Source organism: Sinohyriopsis cumingii, chromosome 18 (genome assembly GCF_028554795.1).
Source record: "Sinohyriopsis cumingii isolate HCF-2022 chromosome 18, ASM2855479v2, whole genome shotgun sequence".
Classification (NCBI taxonomy): Eukaryota; Metazoa; Mollusca; class Bivalvia; order Unionida; family Unionidae; genus Sinohyriopsis; species Sinohyriopsis cumingii.
Window position 1 is genome coordinate 2,207,613 of NC_142978.1, and position 25,701 is coordinate 2,233,313.

A 25,701-nucleotide genomic window follows, 5' to 3' on the forward strand; every position below is an offset into this window, starting at 1 on the left:
CAGTCTAGACAGACAAACGTATTAATCTGTTGTGGAGGTTACATTGTGATAGAAACGTACCTTTGAGTGTCTTGACAACAACAGTCTTCTGATGATGGGAGTTTCTGTATGCAGTGGCTTGGTAAATGTTTGCAAAGTGGCCGACCTTGAGAAGCTTTTCGATGGTAATATCATCTCGATTGATATACCAGTCTTGCCGATCGTCGAATTTCATCCCTCCATATACATACACGTCGTCAGAGAAATAACTCTTTGATAAGAAACGTTTGAGTCAGTTTAAACATATGTTTATATTAACATGTATGCATATATCTATCTCGCTATCTATCTTACAATGTATCCAATACTGGAATTTGTATAAAAATTTTATGTTTGTACGTATATATGCATCTTATTATATGTATGTATGTATGTATGTATGTATGTATGTATGTATGTATGTATGTATGTATGCATGTATGTATGTATGTGGTGTGTGTGTGTCTGTATGGGTGCATTGTACCGTGTATACTTATTTATACCTTTAGCACAAAAGAAATAAACTTTAATACACAGAAGCATGTACCTGACTTTCACTCTTCGTTCTTAACCGAAACGTTCTCCGGATGCTTTCTCTGTATCGTAAACTCAAATTGCTGAGATGCTTTTGGAAAGGCTCCAAGCGACCCTTTCTCCATAAAACAGTGAATACGACTATGAGAATCGCAATGATCGTCACAGAGGCTGTAATGAGAGATGTCGGAACGGATGAATGAGTTTTATATGAAAGAGTTACTAAAATTCATGCTTTGTACTGGTAAAAAAAACCACTGAATCATGTTTGTGAAATATGCACATAGTGATATAGTGATGTTAACTATGTGATGTGAAAAATGTGCTTTTTATGGTTATTTTTGCACAGAGCAAAAATAAAATAAAAATGAAAATACTGAGTCTGCTACAAATGTATTGAATTTTAAAACCTAAGGTAAAACAAAACAGTGTCCGTCTTCAGGTTTTCGTAGAAATGATGATATAATTGAAAAAGTACAATGTTTAATTAATTGCACTGAGGTAAGAAAATGTGACTCACGCAATAGTTTGGTTTTGAAAATAAAATACACAGAATTGTATAACTGTACGACAAATTATTACCAGACGTTGAACTCGTTGTTTTCCTAGAAAGTATTAGGAATTCGTAAAGTTAAAAAGATAATTCCTTAACTGATAGCAAACTTGTGATTGATGTACCAATTCAAATAAGTATAAATGAACTTACCAACCACGACACCAATTACGGCCCCAACTGGTACTAAGTGCTCACCTGCCGCTGAAATCATCAGTATCAAAACAATATATATATATATATATATATATATATATATATATATATATATATATATATATATATATATATATATATATATATATATATATATATATATATATATATATTAATTTCGCAGGAAATTGGTAATATATTCATATTTCTTTTCCTTCAGGCACTTTTGCATCATCGTCATAGATGCTATTCAGGTCGGTACATTATGTGACTATATTAATATGTATAATACATATACGTAATGTACCTACCTAAAGAGCAACCATAAATCTGATGTAATATATATATATATATATATATATATATATATATATATATATATATATATATATATATATATATATATATGATTTCCTTCTTCAGTATATCACAGTCCCTTTTCTATATTGAATACCTTTCTATTTCTATATCCAATACCTTTAGGTTGCTATATCGAAATATCTTCCCACTTCTATATCCAAGACCTTTGCAATTATACAGTCAATACCTTCCCATTCCAATATCAATACCTTCCCATTTCTATCTAAAAACAACTTTCCATCTTATGAATTAAAAACCTTTAAACTTTAATATCGAATACCTTCACACGTCTATCTTCGATACTTTCCATTTAATGGCTCAAATTCCTTCATTTTTCTTTATTCATTTTTCTATCTTCCTTTTTGTATATCCAGTATTTACCCACTTGTGTATCCAATATTTCTTCTACATCTACTACCGTTCCATTTACGCATACAGTTCCTTTGCTCTTCTCGATCGAACATCTTTCTTCAGCTACCACCTTTCCATTTCTATGTCCAACACCTTCCCATTTCTACGTTCATCACTTGCTGCTTCTATATGCAACACCTTCCCATGCCTATATCCAACAATTCCCGTTTCTATATCCACTACATTCCCATTTCTATATCCAGCACTTCCCGTTTCTATATCCTGTACCTCAAGTTTCTATATCAAACACCTTCCCTTAACGTTATTTTGACTACTCCTTTGTGTTAAGCTGTTAGGAATACTGGCACAATATAACTAGGCTTGTGCTGATATGCAGTTAAACGCTAAATGTATACATACACACACACACACACACACACACACACACACAAACACACACACACACACACACACATATATATATATATATATATATATATATATATATATATATATATATATATATATATATATATATATATATGTGTGTGTGTATACTTTATCGATTGATCGGTGGATCGAGTGCTCAACTGTTTTCTTTTGTGCTAGTCAGACATTTCGAAATAGTACTGTAAACTGAATTAAAAACCCGACAAACACAAAAGGTGACCTCACAAACTGAAAGCAGCAACATCAGCAATGTCATCAAGAAAAAACAATACAATCAATAAATCCATGTACTTAAATTTCAAAGGGAAAAATTTGAAAATTTGGGCTTTATACTAAAGACTGACGACGTCAGGTTATGGCAAAATATTGAGATGAATGACGAAGTTATTCTGGTATTTTTGGGGGTCATTGTGACCAAAGGTGTCCACTCTGGTGAGCAAATGCTCAGTTCAAACATAAATAATGTCTTTTTCACACTTAAAAAGGTTATAGAGGCACAACAAACACGATCATGAACTACAATTGCTTGTGGCGGTCTCTAGTGTTTCATATCGTGCTTCTCCACTCAGTTACAGTGTTGTTGGAACAATGACATCACACAACAGTATAGCTCACAACACACCGCTCAAGCAATTATCAAAGCGAAACGTGTTCCTGGTTAGAGTGCCATCAAAACACAGCCCAGGCAAGTAGGTACGGCCTGTAAAATGTTTAAATTGCTTTTCCTGTCATGTACAGAGTGAACTGAACGTCAAATATCATCCTGAATCAAATACTTCATATTAAATATTCACATAGGGGTTATCTGATTGGTTTTATTAAATTAATAAATAATGTTAAGTTTTTAAACCAAAACATTTTTATCATACTATATTTCATGAGTCTAAAATTGATTGTTCTGCTTTTGTTTGAGACATCCCATTGAACAAGACTGATTCAGAACTGTATCTTCAAAACTAGGAACTTACATGTCTTAAAACTGAATGGCATATTAACCATACGTTGACTACCGTATTGAAGGCTGAATGCTACCTCGTAGTTATTTCCTGGATTCAGTCCAACAATGTCCACAAAATTTGTGGTCCTACTGACTGTGTAGAGTTTAGTGGTGCCGTCGAGCGTGTACAGAATGATTCCGATGTCCGTCCTCCCGTAACAGGATTCAGTCTCAGGAAAATCCCATGCCAAGCGAACACCGTTTGGTAGATTCTGAGCCACATGGATGTTTGTGGGACCGGAATCTGCAAGTAAAAAATGCACGTTGTTTTATTGACCTGATATACATGTGTGACACAGTGTCGTTTTTAATTAACCCGATATGCATGTGCGACACTTTGTCATTATGTAAAAGATGCCAGGTTCTTGCAAAATTTATTGAAAATATTTAAGTGTCTGGAACATGTAAGAGCTGTACTTTTTAGGGAATGACATTCAGTCTTTTATGAACTTATGTGTTCGTTTGTTTGTTTTCCACAAAATTTAGGTTTAATATGTTGCAAGAATGACAAATCTAACGAAAAGACCACATATGTCCCTTTCGACAAAATAAAATAAAATAAAATTAAAATATAGCTAGGCATCACAAATGAAATTTATTGTTCAAATTTCCAAAGACTTGACTTGCAGACATATAAATAACTAATAATTAATAGATAAGGATACATACTTACATTTTTCTAAGCCTTCTAGCGTGGTCAGATTGTAAACCTAAATGACAAAGTAATCGTGCAAATATGTGATGAAACGAGCGTATCTTCATTACTTGTAACGCTAAGGCCAAATAAAAATGCATGTGTTGTTCTGGTTACTCAACCGATTCTATTTGTTCCTGCCGACCGTACATTGTTTTGGGGAAACAAACTGTACAACGGAAAAAAATCTGGAGAAATTTTTATACAAAGGTATGTATATATGATCAGAGTTAAATTCAGGATGGGAACGGGGCTTATTTTCGAGATTAATCTTCATAAAAATTCGTTCGGACCCCCCCCCCCAAATAACATCGCCTCCCCAACAAGAAAAGTTTGTACCTGCCCGAACTTTTTCAAAGTAACCAGAAGCACACATAATCTTTTGCTTGGCCTAAACAGAGATAACAAACTTTGAAGAAGTTCTTTAATCTATTACGTTAAAAATATAGATCTCGATAAAAACAGTAAGCAGTAAAAATATGACATTACAATATTTTAATTACTAACTACCCTCAGTTATTTTGGCTCCATGGGGAAGATCAAACACATCATTTTGAGGATGTTTCAGTTTTCGTTGTTTGTTTCAAGTATACTTTATTGGTAGTTATACTAGTTGGCTTCAAGATAATCATCGCAATCTTTCAACTCATGCTTTCAATAAATTTGGCTGTTTATACTGAATAAATGACTAAAATGTTTACAGATGGGAACAATATACAAATGACGAGCGACGTTAAATGGAGTGTTTGATAGTATGCGTACCTTCAGAGAGAAGTTTTCTGAAAGCAGTGCTTGATTGTACACGGTGATGTTCACAGTGACATTAACTCGGTCAAGTTCCTCTTTAGCCGTCATAAACCAACAATTATCTAGGTCCAGGGTTTGATCACGAAGAAAGCATTTCTCGAGGACACATATACATTCCAGATGACTTTTACAAGAACCATTTGTCTGCAAAATATAGAACACTCCAATAACTTCGCCATCATTTACTGAATACTCAGTATCCAGTTTTCAGGTTGCTCGAGTGACTTTCTCAGCTTGTATCATGACTATATGGTCTTAGTAAAAGAGCGAAATCCAATAAGTTTTGTAAAATTCAACAAATAATTTGCTTGTCTAGAATACAAACTAAACATTTACAAAGAATTTACAGTACTGTGAATTAAATCCCAAATAGCCCCAAAAGATCTATCACCAGACCTAATAAATCAAGTAAATTAAATTCCAGTGGCGTTCCGAAAATGCTTAATAATTAACTCTAAATATGTTGTTCTTGTAGTGACCCGTGATGTGGAAATGTTGCAACAGTCTTCGACGAATCATAATAATATAATTCAGTATGTCCTTGTCTGAATTCGTTGTAATTCCAAGTTAATGTCTCTGTCCAAGAATATTATTGAAGAACACCTTGTTTTTCCAGTGAATACTAATTTGAATAAGTAATTCCATCCAAATCAAATACTGAACATAACAATAAGAATAATTCTGCTAAAGTTGTTATCACAAGAATAAGAAATTTCTCAAGTAAGCAAGTGAATAAAAAAAACCTAAGACACAATAGTCGAACCAGAATTAGGGTTAACAGTAAATTTTAAGCTGTCAACAAGATGAAATCTGCCAATAAAGTTATAATATGAAAACATGGTAAACAGCAGGTAGACTAGTTTCTTTTTTATGGCGGAATTCCAATGTCCCAGATTCATATTGATATGTACATGTTTACACTAATAATGATCTGAATATTTAGTCCACAATCATATAGAAAAGTTTAATTATTTACTATGTTGTTTATTAAACCAATGTCACTTGTCAGGAACACCATGAACTTGATTTTGGACAAGGTCAAGTACAAAATACAAATGTATGTAACATACATTCGTTAAGAAAACCAAACAAATAACACAAATTAAATACACATAACATCTTTTACCTGCGAACTCGCAATAGTTCTAACAAAAGTAACTCAAACAGAAAACTTGGATTCACAGGATTTAAAAGATTTTGATGTTTTACTGTTACTAAATACGAAAGCACTTTGCAATTCATGGTAACTTTTGAGCCAGGCTACTAGCGTTTATACCCCCATGGGCGCTCGAAAACTAAGCTTTTATTCTTTTAGTTATATTTTGTGACAGGGAAAACAAAATTATACAAAATTACTTATATCTGCCATTAAATTCACTCTCTCAGAACTATGAACTGGACTTCAAGTTTCTTCAACTGTAAAAGCTGCATAAAATTTTCTTTTCAACTTTTATCGTTCAGTACTTAATGTTATGGGGGGTTTCTGTTTCACATTTAAAAAATACTTGTTGTTATTGTGTTGGTAGAATTTATCTTTCTATAATGTTTACTCAATTCGTTATATTGACACTTAATGAACTTTGCTGTTAATCAGCACCATATTGTTTTGACGTGCAGTTAAACCCTACAACTGCCACTGCTAAGATTGACACAAATCAAATTTTTAATAGTGCTTTAAAATAGAACATTGAATAATAATAAATAAAGGCCAGTTAAAACAAATTATTACATCATGCCAACAATAGAAATTGGAAAGTTTAAGACCACACGTATCTTTTATTACTAACCCAAATGATTGCGTCGCTAACTGGACTCATTTGCTATTAGAACGCACTTGACGGCTTGTGATAACTCAGTTGAAAAGTCACAACTAGAGCTGGACAGACTTTTCCAATTATTCAAGATTTTTTCTTTTCTTGTGCCGTTTGTGTAAATATTGTACTTTTGAAAATGGAATCAGTAGATTTCAAAAAAGCTCTGGATGGTTTCACACCAGGTTTAGACACTATTTTATCAGTTTTTATACAGCATACCAAACGAATTAGACATGAGACCTCAAATTTTCAGACAACACTTCCATTTGATACATAATCACAAAATGTCGCAAATTAAATTCAGCGCGTTCATTTGCGTTTATTGTTTGTCTTGCTTGTCTCTAATTTGTAATTGCCTCCAACAAGCACTCAGTGAAAGGTGACAGCGCCAAAGATAGTTAACATAATTTTGCTCTCTCTCTTTCTCTCTCTCTCTCTCTCTCTCTCTCTCTCTCTCTCTCTCTCTCTCTCTATATATATATATATATATATATATATATTTAATAGCTAACCCTGATTACATTGGAATAGGGGAAAGTACATCTGTGAACTTAGAACTTTTACACGGATGTCCATTTGAGGATTTTTTGACGAATTACTGATAAGAAAGTGGCTCAATATTATATAACGAACGAATTGGCTATTTTGTCTTTCTATGCATCTCCATACATGCATATGCGTGTGCGAGTTGCAGTACTTTTACATGCTTACATATTTAGAACTTCCAGATATATATCCAGAATATTTCACTTCTCCCGTATCATCTCTTGTCAGCGTAAAGCCAATCTTGTGCAACCCACTGTCATGATCGCCAGCTTGAAATTTTATTCTGATAAATAAATAAATGAATAAATAAATAAATAGGTAATTGCGTTATACAAAGATATTGTCGAAATTGTTTATAGATTGTTTCAATGTTTCAAAAGACCTTTATCAGAGAAATAGTAATGCCGTTAAAAAAAGGATCGTTAGCGCAAACATAAACATGAAGCATTCATTATGTAGTCCATAAATTACCTTGTAGTTATTCAAAGTATAAATAGTTTGCACTGATTCTTTCTATCATATTATTTTTCTTAGATTAGATACATTCCAAGAACAAGTGCCTGGTCATTCATAGATGGATAGCAAAAGAAGCACATGGTACTGATGGTCCATTGAGTAACAGACACCAGATATTTCCTTTCTTTAAAACAAAAATTACCTCTGCATATCTATCCAGTTAACCTGAGAGAAAGCACGATACTGAAGTTATAAGACTTAGTCAGCAGTGCAAACGATGCCGTAACTTTTAGAATTAAACTATTAACTGAGTTTATTTTTTTATTTTTTTTTTTTTCTTTTTTTTTGGGGGGGGGGGCTTTTTTACAGGAATATTTTTTCGCTTCTACCATTCCGTACCTCGAAGTGTAGTTGTATTTCCCATTCACTTGATTTCGTACCAAAGAAACAGATTCTTTTGAAACAATAGGCCCAGTTGTATCAAAATGCACTTCAGTTCCATCCACGATGGTGTTGCCAAGTATGTCATGAGCGCGGACCCAAATTCTCGCTGTCTTTCCATCATTTAACGTGACATTGAACGAGAACTTCTCATCAATATTAGGTATGTCGGACCAACCATGAGTTGGCAAATCGGTATCGTCTGAATAACTCGTTACTGCCTCAAATCGTATTATTCCATGTTTGTTGGGAATTTCACTTGTGGTTCTTGCGCCTTCGTCGTCATCAAGGCTCACAAACCTTGAACAAACAAAAAATATTTTGTCAGATTAAAATGCAGAATCATCAAGTTATATAATAGGATCAATTTTAACATATCTTTAGGAATGGGTACAAATGCTATACAAACATAATGAATAACTGGTTAAGCGATTATAGCGATTTTAGAATGTATTGATTATTTGTTTGACTTTGGTGAGTCGGTGTTGGTATGATTACTCAACTGGAGTAATTAGCCAATTGCTAGGAGCAGACGTCATGATGTACAGTATTCACAAGCCCTTATGACAGCATGGATTAGTTTTGTAAAATGGACCCCCGCCCATAATTTCTTACCAAACGGAGTGTTCTAGATATTTTTCTAGGTCTAAGTATTTAGTAATTGGAGATATAAAATAATCATTTGCATTAGGATTTAAACATCAAAGTTCGGTTTAAATAAAGAGAGTAGAGCACGACAAACGTCCAATGCCTCGTTTCTAGAACACTGAACGCAGGACCATACCATCACTGGCGAATATATAGAAACAAGTGGGGAATAGACCAAGCTAAATCATTAACAAATAAGAGGTAATTAAAAAAAATCAAAGCTATTCACAGCTGATCTAAATGATTAGCACGCTTCAATTATCATTGCTCCCGACCACGACATTATTTTTATCATCCATCTCTCTCTCTCTCTCGGTCAGTTTCTTGGCGGTCAGTTTTACCTCATAGGTACGATGATGCTCCAAGGAGAGAGAGATCGAGAGATCTGGATTCAATCAGGCGTGGAGGGATTCTCTCTCCCTCTCTCTCTCTCTCTCTCTCTACGTGTGTGATCTTGATTAAATAACGTAAACCTCACATGCTTGACTGATCAACCAACACAGAGTGAGTGAGAAAGAGAAAGTGAAAGGTCTTCGGATATTTTATTTTTTTAAAAAAATGATCCGTTCTAGAACCTCATTATACATTAAAACAGAAGCATCAATATATAGAACTACATCTGTGTTTTTGTTCCGAGTTGGCAGAACAAACTAGTTTCATACGGTGTTGAAAGATGTCGAGGGCGTCAGGCCGAGACGTATTTTCCTACGCCATATTGAACGAGTTCCTTCTCACAACTCTGAACAAAACACTTATGTGGTTTGTCTTTATTATATATCCCCTCTTTATTCACATATTCTTTACAAATTGTAATGTAAGCGAAAACAAAAAAAGGCATTTGGCCTTTTATGAAATATGTACAACTCTCTAGAAGTCCCTATGTGACATACGTAACACGGGCCAGGCCGATTTATATACTGTACAGTTGCGTCTTCGGGCTATATTGCTGATATGGTCATTTACTCTTTATCTTTGAATTTAAAAAAGGTATTGTGTGGCATATATGAATGGATGTGCAATGCGGTCACAGGCAAGTGTATTTTGTCTTTACTTATCAAACGGAACATAGGTTTTGGATTAGTAAGTGACCACTTTGCTTACACCCTACTTAGTGAAAACACTACCTTTACTTCGAAGAAACTTTCTCGGCAAATGTAGCTGAATAACAGTAATTACTTAAATACATTCAATTTATTACAGAAAGCTAATTAATTTACAGTGTTTTCAAAATTCTTCATTTTTTGTTTTCATTTAATACAAGTATCTTTTGATGAATTGAAGTTAAATGTGATCATTTAAGCATATATTTTGAAGAAAATGAAGTTTCAGTATCTTTCTAGCGTGCAGACTCTATTTTAATACTCATCTCGATATTTTGCAACAAGAAAATTCTAAAAATATTGTTTCTTTATTTTTTGCTTGAAAAGTGGCAAGAATTTAAATGTAAACAAACATACAGTTTCATGCAGCTTGCTCAAGTGATGAAAAAGTCTAAACAACTTCGTAACAATATGTAACTCTTATACATTTATGTCACAGTCAAAACAGCTGCTGCTCCCTGTGATTCTTCTTCCGTTATATTTCAAACGTTTGCCATTTTTATCCTCGTATTTACTAAACAAATTCGATGCCTCGGTAAAATTAACAGACAAAAATATTTTTGTCAACGTCAACTAACTCTAATTTCTCGGGGGTAGATACCTTGAAATACCATAAAGTGCTATTCGCCACTTACCCCCGCATTGTCTCCAGCACTAAAAGCGGCTTATTTTCACCCAATATGACTGCTGTTCTTAAAATTACAAAAGTGTGCTAAAATTTTTCAATAGTTTAAAATATATAGCAATAAATTGTTCCCGGTATTTTATAAGGGGACTATTATTGAATATTTCAAGTTGTAAAAGTAGTTTCAGGCTGATTGTGCGATACGGAAATTTTAGGTGTGCGATACGGAATCACAGACTGATCATCTGTATCGAATGCCAGATCAAAAATGTAATATTAATTGGGTATGTAATACCATATTGTACAGTACTAGGCAAGGAATTTAAAGCACGGTCTTCTCGTCTCAAAAAGGTATTGTAAAATTGCATCATTGGTATCGTGTAACCCTGTTGAAAAATTACATGGAAAGTGTACATATATCTTATGACGATCCTGGTTTTTGCAGGTTCTTTGGCGCAAGTTCACGTTCAAAGATTGTATCAACCACAATTCCTTTTTCTTTCAACGCTTTGATGCCGCGTATTTTTGTCCCTTATGACATGGGAGAGAGAGAGGTTTTTTTTTTTTTAATGAAATGTTATAACATGTAAAAAATGTTAAAAATGGGAATTATTAAGATATTTCCTTGTATTTTTTAATGTTTATTATTAATTAATAAGTGGAAATTCCTCACTGATCTAGAGTAGAGAGAAATAGATTTGTTGAAACGATAATATTGTGCTCATTCACACACCTTGGGTAGATCACAATTTGATATAGGAACAGTTTCAGTATACTGAATTGTTGTATTCCAGCACACACACACACACACACACACACACACTCATATATATATATATATATATATATATATATATATATATATATATATATATATATATATATATATATATATATATATATATATATATATATGCTCAAATTCTGTTGTGCAGCAACTTTGCGCGGGACCAGTGGCATTTTGTCAACCGAATATTGATGTTGTCTTGGTTTTCCATAACACGTGTAGTATGTAGCTGTCAACCCAGCCATACACGTTGTGTCGCTTGTCATAACAGAGGGAATCTAAAATTGGAAAGTGGAAGATACCGCTCTTCAACTAGCAGCTGGGAGAATGCAAGAAAGACGACCGGAAAAAAGGTTGAGGTTGCTAAATATACAAATAGATGGATGGATAGGTAGGTAGGTAGGTAGATAGGTAGATATGTAGGTAGTTATATTCATATAAATTCAAAGTCCTTATCCTGTCTTTTATACGTATTCTTTTACTTATGAACTTACTTCAAACTGCGTAGTATTCCATCCGTCTGAATCTCTTGAAACTGGATTGGATACGGTTTTACTTCATTCAAAAGATTTCCATCTTCGATGAATTTATTTATAAAATGATTTGCCCACTCTACGGTAATATTGATCTTTTCCCCCTCTTTTGCAGTCTGCCACATATAATCAGTTTCTAGAACGGCAGAGGATACAAAGATTTTACCGTCTTCTTTTTTATTCAAACTGATGTTCGAATTCGGGCTATAGAGGACAAGTCGTCGGACTATTTTCGAGTTATTTGCTTTGTCCGCAGCCTGAAGTAGGACCGAATACATGCCGTCTTTTTCAGGAGTGTAGAAGTGACGGTAAATATTATCATGAGTGTGGTTGAAGTCTGCGTAGTAGACAGGAGTTAGGGGCGACAACTCTTCGAGATTGCCATATAGATCTGCAGAGAGTTTGAAAACTTCCAAGTGGTAACGTTCCATTCCTGATAGATCATCTGCCCAACCGGCCCAATAAATGTTAACTGGCAGCTGCAATTGAAATTTGAAGGGAAACAAGGAAATTCTAAGAAAGTATAGATCATATAGGAATATATTTTAAAATTACTTACTGAGTACATGCTTCAGCTGTATCCCAATGCTCAATTTTATTTTGTGCCAATGGAAGAAGGGCTTTTAAGTTCTCTTAAAACCTCATTTTGTTGTTAAATCATAAATAAATGATAATGTAAAAACAATTATAAATGTAACTTCATCTTTCAAAACATCTCTCTTGCAGTCCTGTTAATTATGTAAAATATTTGATTATCGAAGTCATGTGAACTCTTATGTTGTAGGATCTGATAATTCTCTTTTCTTTATCACATGGTTTTACTTTAGAACATAACTTAATGCATTATTGTACATGAGATTATAATGTACATAACCTGTTGAGTATTTGGCATATATCTTTTCTTTGTATGAAACCCGAGGAAAAACACATTTCGAATATTGTTGTTATTATCTCTACATTCAAGCGTGAGATAATTTCGTACCCTCTGAGTGTACGTATGCCCGCCGGTCTGTCTGTCCGTTCGCCTGTCAGTAATTTTATTTCTTCCTAAACCTCTGGGTGAACATTTGCCAAACCTGGTACAGAAGTTGCAAATATTCCAGTTATAGTGACCCTTTAGAAAATATTTTTACCCAGTAAAAGACATCCAATCATAACAGAAGGACACACTGGCAAAAACATCTGTTCGTACATTGGAAAATACTAGCTTGGCGACTTGCAGTACGGATATATACTATATACATGGAAAAATCTGGAAATAAATTTATGTCATCGACAACGAAAACATATACTACAGCTACTACTATGTTTGTAGCGTATGCACGTAGACTTTTTCAGTCTCCTCAAAATCATTAGGTTTCCAACAGGCTTGTGAGACTCCGCTATATGTTATTCACGGCTTTTCTCATGAGAGAAAGAAGCATTGGAAAATAAATAACTTGGGTCGTAATAATTGGATCGGGCAGTATATAAAACAGGAACTTTTCATTGTCGGGCAAGTGTGGGATTTTGCTTTAATTAAGATTACTAGGTATATTGATGTCAAGAGGAGGAAAAAGTGACACGCCTTAGGACTACTGACTCATTTTTCAGATTCGTTCACACGCTCGTGCTGGACAGGTCAGCATGATCCCTCCAGTATATGTTAGTTGAACATGCACGTTCAGCCGACTGAAGTAAATCTTACATGTCTAATCTACGACATTCAAGTTATTGGTGAATATGCGTGCATGCATAGAGGCCTACTAACACATTTTTAGTCAAATAAAACTACTTATAAAAACCCGCATACACTGACTTCATGAGATAGTAGTTTAGTATTTTACCAATGTGTTAATTTGAAAATCTATCAAGTGTGACTTCCAATATGGTTTTCGGGCACATTTACATAAATGAGCTTTAAATGCCTTCCAAAAATGAATAGACTTTTCGCCTGGACGTGCAGTAATTAGTAATTCATGTTGATCTTGCAGATTAACGAATCATTTCATTTCTCTCATTATAATAAAATCACAAAAACATGCCATTGTTTCGTGTAATTGTGTTTCATCAGGTTTGTTTGGTTCTCTCGTGATTCTGATTTGTTCTGGGCATATTGGGGATTATGATTAATCTGATCTCTGTAGGTCACTTGGTTCAGTCACCTCGTACAGCCGAAATATTGTTCTTTAATATTTCTATTTTAAGGTTATTTTTTCCTTCCATTTCTATACCATGATTACGGAACTTTATGACAAGTCTTCACTGTCTGAGATAATGTAAACGGTCACGTCAATTTAGCTTCTAATATTATTTTTTTTATGTATTATATGTTATCAAGGCTAGTATGATTTAACTTGCATGTTGTCCTGAAAATATCACAGAATATAAATTGCAAATATTTTGTTTTCTCCTACTCTCTTTAGAAATACATTTTAAGAGTTTACAATTCACACGCTTTTCTAAGACAGTGTAAGCGGCATGTATGAGAGTGTACGGATGGTATTTACTAGATTTGTATACAGTAAGAAACATGTATTGCACTTATGTACTTTCCATTTTGTTTCATATCTCTACTTCATTTTACGACATGAACATTCTGCGAACGAAGAAATAATTTTATTTTCTACGTATATTTTGCTTGCAATGTACTCAATTTTTATTTTCAATGTTGAATGAACTATATAAAGTCCTCTTTACTAAGACTACATTCAGGACTAGCAAAAGCATCTAATTATGAAAAACATTGTTTATATCATTTCTTGATAGATTACTTCAGCACATAAAATTGCTCATCTCGTATCCGAATTTCCCATATATTTGTTTTAACAAGAAATATAATTTATATGACGTTAAATTACGATTCGCAATCGCTTAGGCGGATGAAATAATGGAATAAGATTCTGTTTATGTCTTAAAATAGTTTAGAAGACGCGGTTTTCCGACGAAGTTTGATGTTAATAAAAGCCCTAGTCCGAAGACTGAGAACCAGAAAACTAAACTCAAAACTTACCGGAACGGACAAACAGACAGATGGAACAGTTGTGGTGGAATAGAAAATTAAACATTAAAATCCTTAGATGGCACGGAAATCTGATATGCATATATGCGTCTTCTCAAACTTGGTCATCTACTCATTCATACAATCAGATTCTCAAATTTCATGTGTCTTGGTTAAGCGATTTCTACGTTGTCATTACAATGTGTTTACTGAAAGCGTGTATGTCATGAACGTGTGAACAATAATTAAAAATACACATTTTGTTTTAAGTTGTCCGGAAATCTAACAGGAGATCTAAATATATATGCAAACATGCTTTCCAAAATTTGCGCAGATCAAGCGTTTTCTTTGTGTGCAATCGTGCTAGAGATTTTTAATAAATCACGTAAATGACATGAAGATATCGTCATTCTTAATTTCACCGACAGTACGTCTGTGTTGACTTTGTTGTTAATTCAATCCAGCAATCTGATAGGCTGAAATTTCAGTCTGACTGAAATTTGACTAATCGAATGCCTTAAGTTTATGCCTACCTTAAGAAGTAAGTTTGTGAAACTGAGGAGAGGTAATCTACTACATGCATATAAACATTACAACCGAATTCCTTTTGTCTAAGTCATTGTTTTTGTGTAATTGTGCTAACGTGTCTGCTTCAAATGGACTATCAGACAATCTGTCAAGATCCAGAAGATGCACCGCTGCGTAGACATTGTTCATATAAGGATTCAAAATTAGAGCTCAGAAGTAGGGTAAAGGACAAAAACATAACAAAGGTCTGTACATTGCAGTAAATAATCATGCTAGTCGTTTAGACTTATCTGCTTGGTTCAATAAATGTATTTACAGTCTTTAAATAATACACTGTACACTGTTTTCTAATCATTTGTTCTGCTGGTTACTGACACATGTTGTAGCCCTTTTGCCTTTTATGTCTGTTATAGTGTAGTATTTGTAGACGATTTTTCACTTCCTCAGAACTGATATGACAGCTGACACAAAGGGATTAAAACATCACATACAACTATTAAACCATTACATCGCCCTCATAGATTTCAATCACCATATGTTGTGTACCTCGGGTTAGGTTTTCTTCCTCCAAATATCCTTCTTCTGTCTAAACAAAAGGTATCGGTGGTGAAGTTTAATATGTAGTAACCGGAAAATAATGTAAAGGTATGTAAATTGTTTCTATAAAAACATTTTGAGTTTTACCTTGGTAAACTCTTTCTCGATTTTCAGAGGCGTATCAATAGATGTGCAACGTTTAGAATGGTTTGACTCAGAACAGTACTCTGGCGCTTCGAAATCAAACTTGAACTCTACTTCCTTCCGGCCAATCTGACCTTTATAGATCTGGGTCTCCGTTATGGTTTGCTTCAGATTAGGGTTGAGTTTTCTGTAACCACCACTCTTTGCGGTAAACACGACATGCAGCCTATTATGATGTAAACAATGAATTTACAACGTGAGTGTGGATATGCAATAATTTATATACTGCCATTGTAAAACATACATGTGAAAAACTGAATTGTGTCCGCTAAAGCTATTAAAAACTTATGGTTCTGAGCAAATCTAAATTTAAGCCAATATGATATAAGTAAACCGCTTCAAAACTATAAGCTATCATCCGGGAAAGGCAAATATGCCCCAAACTGAAAGAAAGGGTCCTTGAAACTGGCATTAGGTTGTGCTTCATATATATCATGACGAAAGCACGAAACAAATCCTAGCTGCGAGTAACATCGTATGCACCAGATATCTAAGTATGCTCGGATATGTTTCCATCCCCCAAAAGGATGGGACAAAAAATACAAGGGGCTTTAGTGAACGGAAACCAGCTTGCTAGTTGGTATTAAACCTCAGTAAAATACACAAACCCACTATATTTAGAAATGCAACACACACACACACACACACACACACACACACACACACACACAGAGAATATTCCAGAAGGGCGCAAGCCCTTTTAGAAATAATAAAATTGAGGATACGCAAAACACTCGTTTGATTTAGTTATAGATCATTGAATGAAATGTGTCATTCATGTCATTTTTAAATATGCTAACAGAATTTTCTATGACGAGAAGCTTGTTAGAGACATCTCCGCTCTTATTATTTATAGTGCAAATGTTCTATGATAATAGAAATTGGCGGTTTAAATTCAACTGGGACGCTGACGATACGTCTGGCAGCAACATGATACGATTGGGCAGAATACTACTTTTTCCCCATGTTGAAAAATCTCAAGCGAGTAATAATAATATACAGAGCAAACGTATTAAAGTTATAAATACATTAACGTTAACAACACTTGATAAAATGCATACAATATTACCTTGACATTAGTGTAAAAACCTTACAAGTCAAAAGTTTCATTTCTACATGATTTAAAGTTCCTTTCGCTGTTCAAAAATAGATTTTCAGTCATACTTTTTGCTGTTTTTCCGCATTACCTTTCCATACAAGGACACAAAGTTCAAATATGACCTTTGACTTTCTTTGTTGATGCTAAGTCAATAGCTATTTGAGTGATAACTTTAATTTGTTGCTTTATATACAAATGAGAGAGAGAGAGTACCCGTCGCCATGTTCTATATTACTAGGGAACTGATCGTCAATAATGTTGCAACATATATCGAGAGAGAGAGAGAGAGAGAGAGAGAGAGAGGGAGATAGGTTACCAGTCGCCATGTTCTATGTTAATATAGAACTGATCGTCAATAATCATGCAATTAACAATGTCCTTGTTTGGAGTTGTATCATTTTGACCCTGGCAATTGTACTGCTTTGTAAAAGCAACATCACGAACCTGACCACCTGAAAATAATAATGAAGACATGGATGGGTGGGGGCTTTTTGTTATATAGACATCATATTTATTTGGACCTACATCTATCAATACCCATGATGTACAGATCATGAGAAAACTTCGCAGCTTTGTTCAATAAGAATAAGAAATGTCAGTTATGGTAGGCCTTTGAAACTGTGCATGAGGCTGAAATGGCTTACTTTGACATCTGGAAACAATACAAATATTCATTCTAAATTCATAACCATTTAATACGAATGAATCAATTACTCGGTAGAAACTATGCAAATTATTTAATGTTGCAAGCCTAAATTTGTTTTTACACATATTATGCAAATAAGAGTCAATACAAGAAAGGAACACAAATTAAATGCATACCCAAAATTGTATCGCTTTGTTTGAATTGCACCAACTCAGCAAAATGAGAGATACATTAATCTACAATTTTTAGGCATCGATTATGTACTTTCCCATGTATCCTTTGCTGCTTGGATCTGCAACCTTTACGAATTTGAAACTCTAAGACTCTCAAGGAACCATTACACAACATTTTGCATGAACTCTAACGTGATCCGATTCGAAAACTATGCTGACAGTTTCTACATTTCGTAGAAACAATGAACTTTCACTTTATTTAAACAAAATTTTACCTGATCTTGGAATCTTGGAGATATTTACACTGACTGTAGCATTAACGATACCAAATCCTGAATCGTGTATATACCAGGGCCTGTTCGAAAGATACGGTAGTGTATATACAGACTGAAATTCAAATTTTAGATAGTTGAAATCCTTTTGATTGCTCCAAAGTGTGTCGGTTTCGTTTGAGTATCCGTCAGTTATGTAAGCAAATTTGGTTGTTCCATTAGAACGTCTCACATGGGACAAAGTACAAGAGCTGAGACCTATTACAGGCATTCCTTTGTCTGGTGTCACTGAAATAATAATAATAATAATAATAATAATAATAATAATGATAATAATAATAATAATAACATTAATAATAAGATAGGGTTTAATAGATCGTGCTCACTGTAGTGGCTCTATGGCATAATTAAATGTAAGAGAAGGAAAAAGAAAGAAAAAATATTGGAAAGATAAATCCAAGTAAATGTAAACATAGAGTACTATATAGTACTACACGATAAAATATAAACTGTCAATATATGTCAAGGTATATACATTAATAGACACTAGTAAAATATAAAACACGGAACATATGTGATCGACATTTGTTAAACAAACCGCATCTCCTCAAAAAGTCCAAAACTTTGGCGTTATGTCATCATAAAAGTGTGGAATATTCGCTTAAATATTCTGCCTCAGAAGGTGGAAGCTGATTCACTCGACAAGGATGTATTTGACTATCAGCGACCATAGCTTATGCACTCTATGCAGCCCCACCCTTCAGAAAGTATGCATGAATCAAGTGTTTCCTTTACGCAATCAGCAAAATACACCACATCTCTGCGATTTGTTGATTATGAATTATTATTATTATTATTATTATTATTATTTTATTATTATTATTATTCACAACTATTTGTTCATCCCTCCTTGTCTTTAAATAAAGCCACTACATCTGCCCATCAATCTTAAGGACTTTGGGCATTAATCATACTCTCCCGAGGACTGATACTTTCTGCTGTAGGTATGACTTGCAGTTTCCTCAAGTTATCTTTGGACTTTTTGGTTATTAGTACAATTACTCTAGCTAAGATTCAAACAATCTTTGTGTCTTATTTTCTGTGTTATGTTATGCATATTTAATTTGTATAAATTGATGTTGTTTTTTTACATGATTATATGTTATGCATAATTGTATTAAGTACTTTACCTTGTCCAAAATCAAGTTCCTTTATTATGCAAACAACATAATACATAGTTAATATGTCTCTATGAGAGTGGGTTAAACATTCAGATCATGTTTATTGAGAAAACATGTTTATCTTAATCTGATTCCAGGACATTGGAATTCCCCTATGGAAATACATAGTGTACCTGACGTTTCCCATGTCCTTTATTGTAATGTTAGTAATATACCTTATTTTGTTGACAACTTAGAATGTTCGAGAAATGAAATTTAGACCCGTATCCTGGTTCTCATTTTGTGTCTTAGTTTTTTTAAAAATAATAATATTGTTTGCTTGAAAAATTCTTGCATTTACATCTGATGCTGAATCAGTCGTATTGTTGTGTTCAGTATTCAGTTGGGTGGAATTATTCATTGAAATTATTATTCACTGGAAATAGAAAGTGCTCATAAATAATATTCTTGGACTAGAACATTAATTTGGAATTCTAGTAATTTCAGACAAGAACAATTTTGGGATTATATTATTGTGATAAAGCAAAACATTGTCAGCACATCTTCACACTACAGGTCCCTGGCACATTACCAAGTTTGAGATTATAGGCACATTAATACATTCAGTATTGGAATATATTTGGATCACCAATGGAACATCATACATTTAGACATGCATTTAGGACTATTGGGCATTTAATTCACAATACTGTAAGTTTATTTTCATTTTTTTTCTCTTTTGTATTCTAGGGAAATAAACTATTTGTTGAATATTACAAAAGTCGTTGGTTTTCGCTCATTTCTGTTACTTAGTTTACGAACATAGAGTCGTAATAGTTACTTTCTCTTGTTCCTTGCATTAGACATGAGAATCTCCGTATGCTGATACTTCTATGGCTTCTGCCCGATACCTGTCTTCGTCGACCTACACAATTTTTGACCTCCTTTTTCATCCTATTCTTCTTCTTTTCTGTTTGTTTGAATGGTCATTTAGCTTTTATTTCTTAACTGAGTCGCTATCCGCTATCTCCGATCTGAAGAAGCTTCTATTTCTCCGTCCCATGAAGTGCCATTTCTGAAACAGTTATTCCTTGTATCCACACTTTCATCGAGACGATATACAATTTCAGGTTATTTTTAAAACAATTTAAATTACTTTTTAGGTGGTCACCCTAGTTTGTTTCTTTTGATTGCACCTTCCATTCCAGGTGCGAGTTCTGTTGTGAAACTTAACCCATCGCATAACGCTTAACCCATAATGGACGTCATATTCCTTGTTTTGTCTATAAGTACAACACTGCCCGAGTTGCCACATACATATATGTTTGGGTTTACATATGACAGACATCTGACGAAGTGTGATGTACGTCTAAAAGTTTCCACAAATGTCAAGCATATCCGATGACAAACTTGTCGAATATAATACGTGCAAAATGAAAGGTTTAGTTCACGAATGGAAACATGTGCAAAAACAAATTTGCCTAGGTGATATCTGGCTCATAGTAGTTAAATGTGTTGCAACTGTGTATTACACATTACATTTATTTATTGTATGTTTTTCAAATGTGATATACATATGATTGCTCTTTGGAAACTTTTATATGTCTTATGTAATCACATATATCTAAAATTTGTGATAACTTTTCTTGTGCATGCATGATCTCATGTGGAAAGTCGACAGTTTAAAACCTCGGCTACATTCGCTGCCGAATGATTATTTAAATGATTATTTTAGCAGCACGCATCCTCCAATATTTATAAACAACCTCTTAAGGAAAGTATTTTTTTTTTCCAGACTTTGGAAAGAAACGCGCTTTTGCCCTATTCCAAGGAAAGCGAGTCCTTCATTGTGAAAAAACAATACACCAACATAACTTCTCAGTGCCATCGTCAGATGTTTTTGAATGACTCGTTGACTCGTTGTCAAACATATACTCAGTCACTTTTGAAACGATATCGTCCTCTCACCACTACAATCTGACTGTATACAACATTACTGTAAGGTTAATAAGCTAAAAATATTTTCAGAATGCATTTTGTCAAGCAGTATATTCCAGTAAAAATTCTCTTCTCAAAATGTCAAATAATTTACGCTCTTCCTATCTCAGACCAATACTTCTTCCTGCCGTCAGTAACTTTGCGTTATAACTTCGGTAATTTAAATAATTTCAAAATAACACTAGCTAGAACCAGTCCACTCGTCATAAAACATTATTCAACAGTTCTATTAATTAACATTACTCTAACCTCAAACACCTTACACGAAATAGATAAAGCATGGTGCCAGATTGACTGGAATATTTTTTCGTTGAGATTTGGAGTTGAATAAAGTTTTTGAAACGAGGGTCTGGTTTTTATTTCATATTATCTCTTCAAGCTGAATTGCTGAAACTAGGTACATCATCGCCATTAACAGCCTTAAAAATGTTAAAGGATAATAATGTAAATGTTCCTAGACGATGTAAACTAGGGTACAATGAAACTTAAGATTTTCATTTTTGATTTCGGACAAATTGTAATTCATTGAACCAGCATCCTTTCCTTAAACTGTAATTGGTTCAACTTTATATAGATTTCCTATCATCGAAAGAATGCAGCAATTTTTTTTTTCTTGCGACAATTCCCGTGAACATCATGTTGAGAATTTTCAAACCTCAGGACCAGTATGTAAATTATTTTTAAATGCTAACTTATAATTATGGGGATTTTTCGTTCGCGTAGGAAGTGATTATTCATATTGCTAAATTTAGCGATATAAAAAAGAGTTATAAAAAGGTACCGTACTTTTTCTCAAATAACGTATTGGCTTCGATGCTTCGTGGCTGCTTGTAAAAGCAATGTGCAAAACAGGCGCGCGCGCACACACACACACTATATCTCAGGGAATCTTTTCCTATGAAAATCCTTCTTTGTTTCTCTTTTATTCACAATTTACATTTCGTTTTATTTCTTCCTGTTTTAGATTTTTCTATCCATAATGCAAATTGCAAATGCCTTTCTCAAGCATCGGTTTTAAACATTGCTGTCTACAGTATATACTTTTTTTTCTATTATTGTGCCATCATACTATAAAGTCCTGCACCCTGTGTATAATTATTTGTATCTTTAAAGAAGGAACCGCATAAGTCATTAGAGTTCCGTTCGTGTACTGTTTGTGAATGTTATAAAGGAAGAAATAAAATATATTTAAATCAAACTGCTCTAGGACGTACTTGTCAAACAGGCATCTTGTCCGGTGCCATTGAAGCCGATATCGCAGGAACAGGAAAAATGGTTGACGCACATTCCTGGGTAACATGGGAGTTTGTGTGAACAAGTCACTGAAATCCCAAAGTATGTTTTTAGGTATACATTGTAATAGTAACAGTCAATTTTCTAACATGTTCAGATGATTGTAACGACTAGAGTGGAATTCTAAAATGCGTGATAGTTGCTACAGAATATATAGATATTTTCTATGCCCCCGAATTTTAATACAAAGCGACTGATGAATGACGGACATTAGATAAAGTATCGTAAACTAAAAATGCATATTCAGTGACATGGTGAAGTGGTGCCACGTGTGTTGGGAACTGTGACATAATTGATATTGATATTCGATTTCTTCAATAGGTTTCAGACGAGATGGAGGAATTTTTATTAAGCAGGAATGATTTAAATGAAAACATTGCTATTATCTACTTGAAAAAGATGTTGTTAGTTTTCTTTTGGCTTTAAACTTGAAGTTAACATTGATACAATACAATGAAACAAATAATATGAGCTAAATAGCAAAGTTTCGTTAAATAAGTTTTAGTTATTCAATACAATAATTCATAATCTTTGCTTGGCATAACGGAATGATATGAGCGTACTTATTCAGTCATTTAGGTCACGACTTCATCCAGGGCGTTTTCAAGGTCAGTGGTATCTTATTCGTAATCAATGATTTTATAGTTTTGACTTGTAGACAAATACATACATGAGCTTACTTTAAGAGCATAGGGGCTGGTACCGTTGTTTAGAATTTTCCTATCAGACATAATCTCTTCTCTCTCTCTTCTCGGGCGACCTATTTAAAAGTCATCACCGACATTTCAAGACAATCTTCGCGTAGCGTAATAAATTTGGTACTAATGTTTAGCTCGAGCATTCTTCTTTGCACCTTCTTCTTCTTCTTCTGTTGTCCATCGTATCCTGTGATGACGCTAGCTGTACAGCCGACTGTGACTATGCATGTGGCTTCTTAGTCTAAAGCTGGATGCACATAATTTGGGCATGGGAGGTCTGTAGACGTAATGGTCTGGGATGCTGCGATGCGCCGTTTTCCTCTAGTGGCTGCAAGGCTTTGACGGTGGTCATCCTCCATTAGTTCGGCAAACTTTGCGATAAGCGTGCGCCTGATAGACCCGTCAATAGCCAAGGCTTTCGGGTCGCTGTGTTGGATTCCACACCATTTGAGGTTAGACAGGTTAATCGCCGCAGGATTTTTTTACAAAGTACTAGCACAGTGAAATATGGGTTGGGCAACAAAATCTGTGCGGGAGAGCTTTTCAGTTGTAAAAGTTGTTACACAGGGGCGATCCCTCTCTCTAGGCCGTGGGAGCCGGTACCCAATAGAACGAAGAATCGCTACGGCTGGAGACTCCGTTGGCTGCAGTGAATGGCTTTGTATACCTACTCAACTTCGACGTACTATTATACATTTAAGGAATGACAGACCATTTTCCCACGCTACCGCTCGACATGACTACATCAGTTGACCATTAAGGTGGCAGTATTCCATTATGTGTGTTGTACTTGCTACTTGCATATCAAGTGGGCGCGATCTTAGCCATATCCAGCGGTAGCCTGGGAAAATAGTCTTGCATTCCTTAAAGGTATAATAGTAAGTCAGATATTGAGTAGGCGTACAAAGTCGAATGCTTGAGCCAAATTTATTACGCTAGCTAAATATCAGCGTTGAGTTTTAATCTTGCGAAATTGTTAAAGCTACGTTAAAAATCCACATCACGCACGCACACACACACACACACACACACACACACACACACACACACTACATTTTAGGACCGATCATTGCTTTCTAAAAATTTTGATAAAACACGAGGAAAAGAACAACCCGACTGTGTTTTCGAAGCACATGCGGCAACTGACGGTCTGACCACTCACAAGTGTAGAAATCGCGTTGATGATAATTGAGGGTATATGACAGAACAATGTTAAATTTGACAACTTATCACTTCAGGAACTATTACGACAGTGTCTTGATCAGAAATTAGTATATATTCGAAATGTTAATGAATTTTACATTTTTAATGTTTGTTTTTAATCTACCAGTTGTACAGGCCGTGTAACGTCCCATGTGACCTGCAGTACATTCACATTCGTTTGGCCCAACACATTTCCCGCCATGTTGGCATTCCGTAAGGCATATGGCTGATTAGAAAGAAACAATGAAAAATAAAATATTAATTTCCATTTCATTAATGAGCAGAATGTTACCTGTGAATAAATGAAAATGAATTGAAGCAAACAAAGAATGAGAAAAATACATCTTACTAAGTATCACTCACATTGACTTAAGTGTGTACGATGAATATTGAAATTAACATCTTTACTTCCAATACTCTGTGGTTATAGATAACGATGTGTCGCATTTAGTCGCGGTCCACAGTGGACACTACTTCATATAAAATGCAAAACAGTCAACATTTCCTCGTAAGTTATTAATCATCACAAAATTTGATAAATTTCCAAAATTTATCTTTTAAGGTCAAATTATAAGTATGTGAGTTGAAATATGACTTTTCTCTTTGCAATGTATCGTATTTTTAAGAACAGAGAATAAGGATAAATTTCTATCACGTATGTTTTCTGTTTAACAAGTAGAAATCAAATGCAACTAGTGACTTGCCATCCAAACTAGACTTACGAATATTACAGTTCTGGTCACCATTGTGCGTCCACCCGTCAATGCATTGTTCAGAGTAGTATTGTCTAAACACAGTGCGCCGTTTATGGGCTGTGCACCTGCATAAAAACATTTAACAGCCATATGAAGTGATACATTTATATGTAGCTTCGTCAGATATGAGCAATATGAAAAAGACAAATTTCCTTTTGAAAAAATGGATTGTGAAGCCAACATATCAATTGTATATATTTTGGATGTGTACTGGCATGCCCCCATCCCTCGCAGTTTCAGCGGTTAAACATGTCAGAATAAAGATATTGTAATTTAAAATGATTC

At 34.3% G+C, this 25,701-nt stretch overlaps 1 protein-coding gene across 1 annotated transcript in view; it reads right to left on the reverse strand.

Annotated features, from left to right (window-relative positions):
* LOC149775965 (uncharacterized) overlaps positions 1 to 25,701 on the reverse strand; it is a 46,651-nt gene that overhangs the window by 11,781 nt on the left and 9,169 nt on the right. The window contains exons 3-17 of the mRNA XM_089941093.1: positions 25,384 to 25,481; positions 24,786 to 24,887; positions 22,682 to 22,789; positions 18,313 to 18,597; positions 17,535 to 17,670; positions 16,063 to 16,285; positions 11,832 to 12,349; positions 8,136 to 8,477; positions 7,446 to 7,563; positions 4,876 to 5,064; positions 4,093 to 4,129; positions 3,391 to 3,663; positions 1,259 to 1,309; positions 566 to 723; positions 61 to 250 (exon numbers count right to left, since the gene is read on the reverse strand). Of these exons, the coding sequence (XP_089797219.1) occupies positions 61 to 250; positions 566 to 723; positions 1,259 to 1,309; positions 3,391 to 3,663; positions 4,093 to 4,129; positions 4,876 to 5,064; positions 7,446 to 7,563; positions 8,136 to 8,477; positions 11,832 to 12,349; positions 16,063 to 16,285; positions 17,535 to 17,670; positions 18,313 to 18,597; positions 22,682 to 22,789; positions 24,786 to 24,887; positions 25,384 to 25,481 (2,828 nt within the window). The remainder of the gene's footprint in view (positions 1 to 60; positions 251 to 565; positions 724 to 1,258; positions 1,310 to 3,390; positions 3,664 to 4,092; positions 4,130 to 4,875; positions 5,065 to 7,445; positions 7,564 to 8,135; positions 8,478 to 11,831; positions 12,350 to 16,062; positions 16,286 to 17,534; positions 17,671 to 18,312; positions 18,598 to 22,681; positions 22,790 to 24,785; positions 24,888 to 25,383; positions 25,482 to 25,701) is intronic.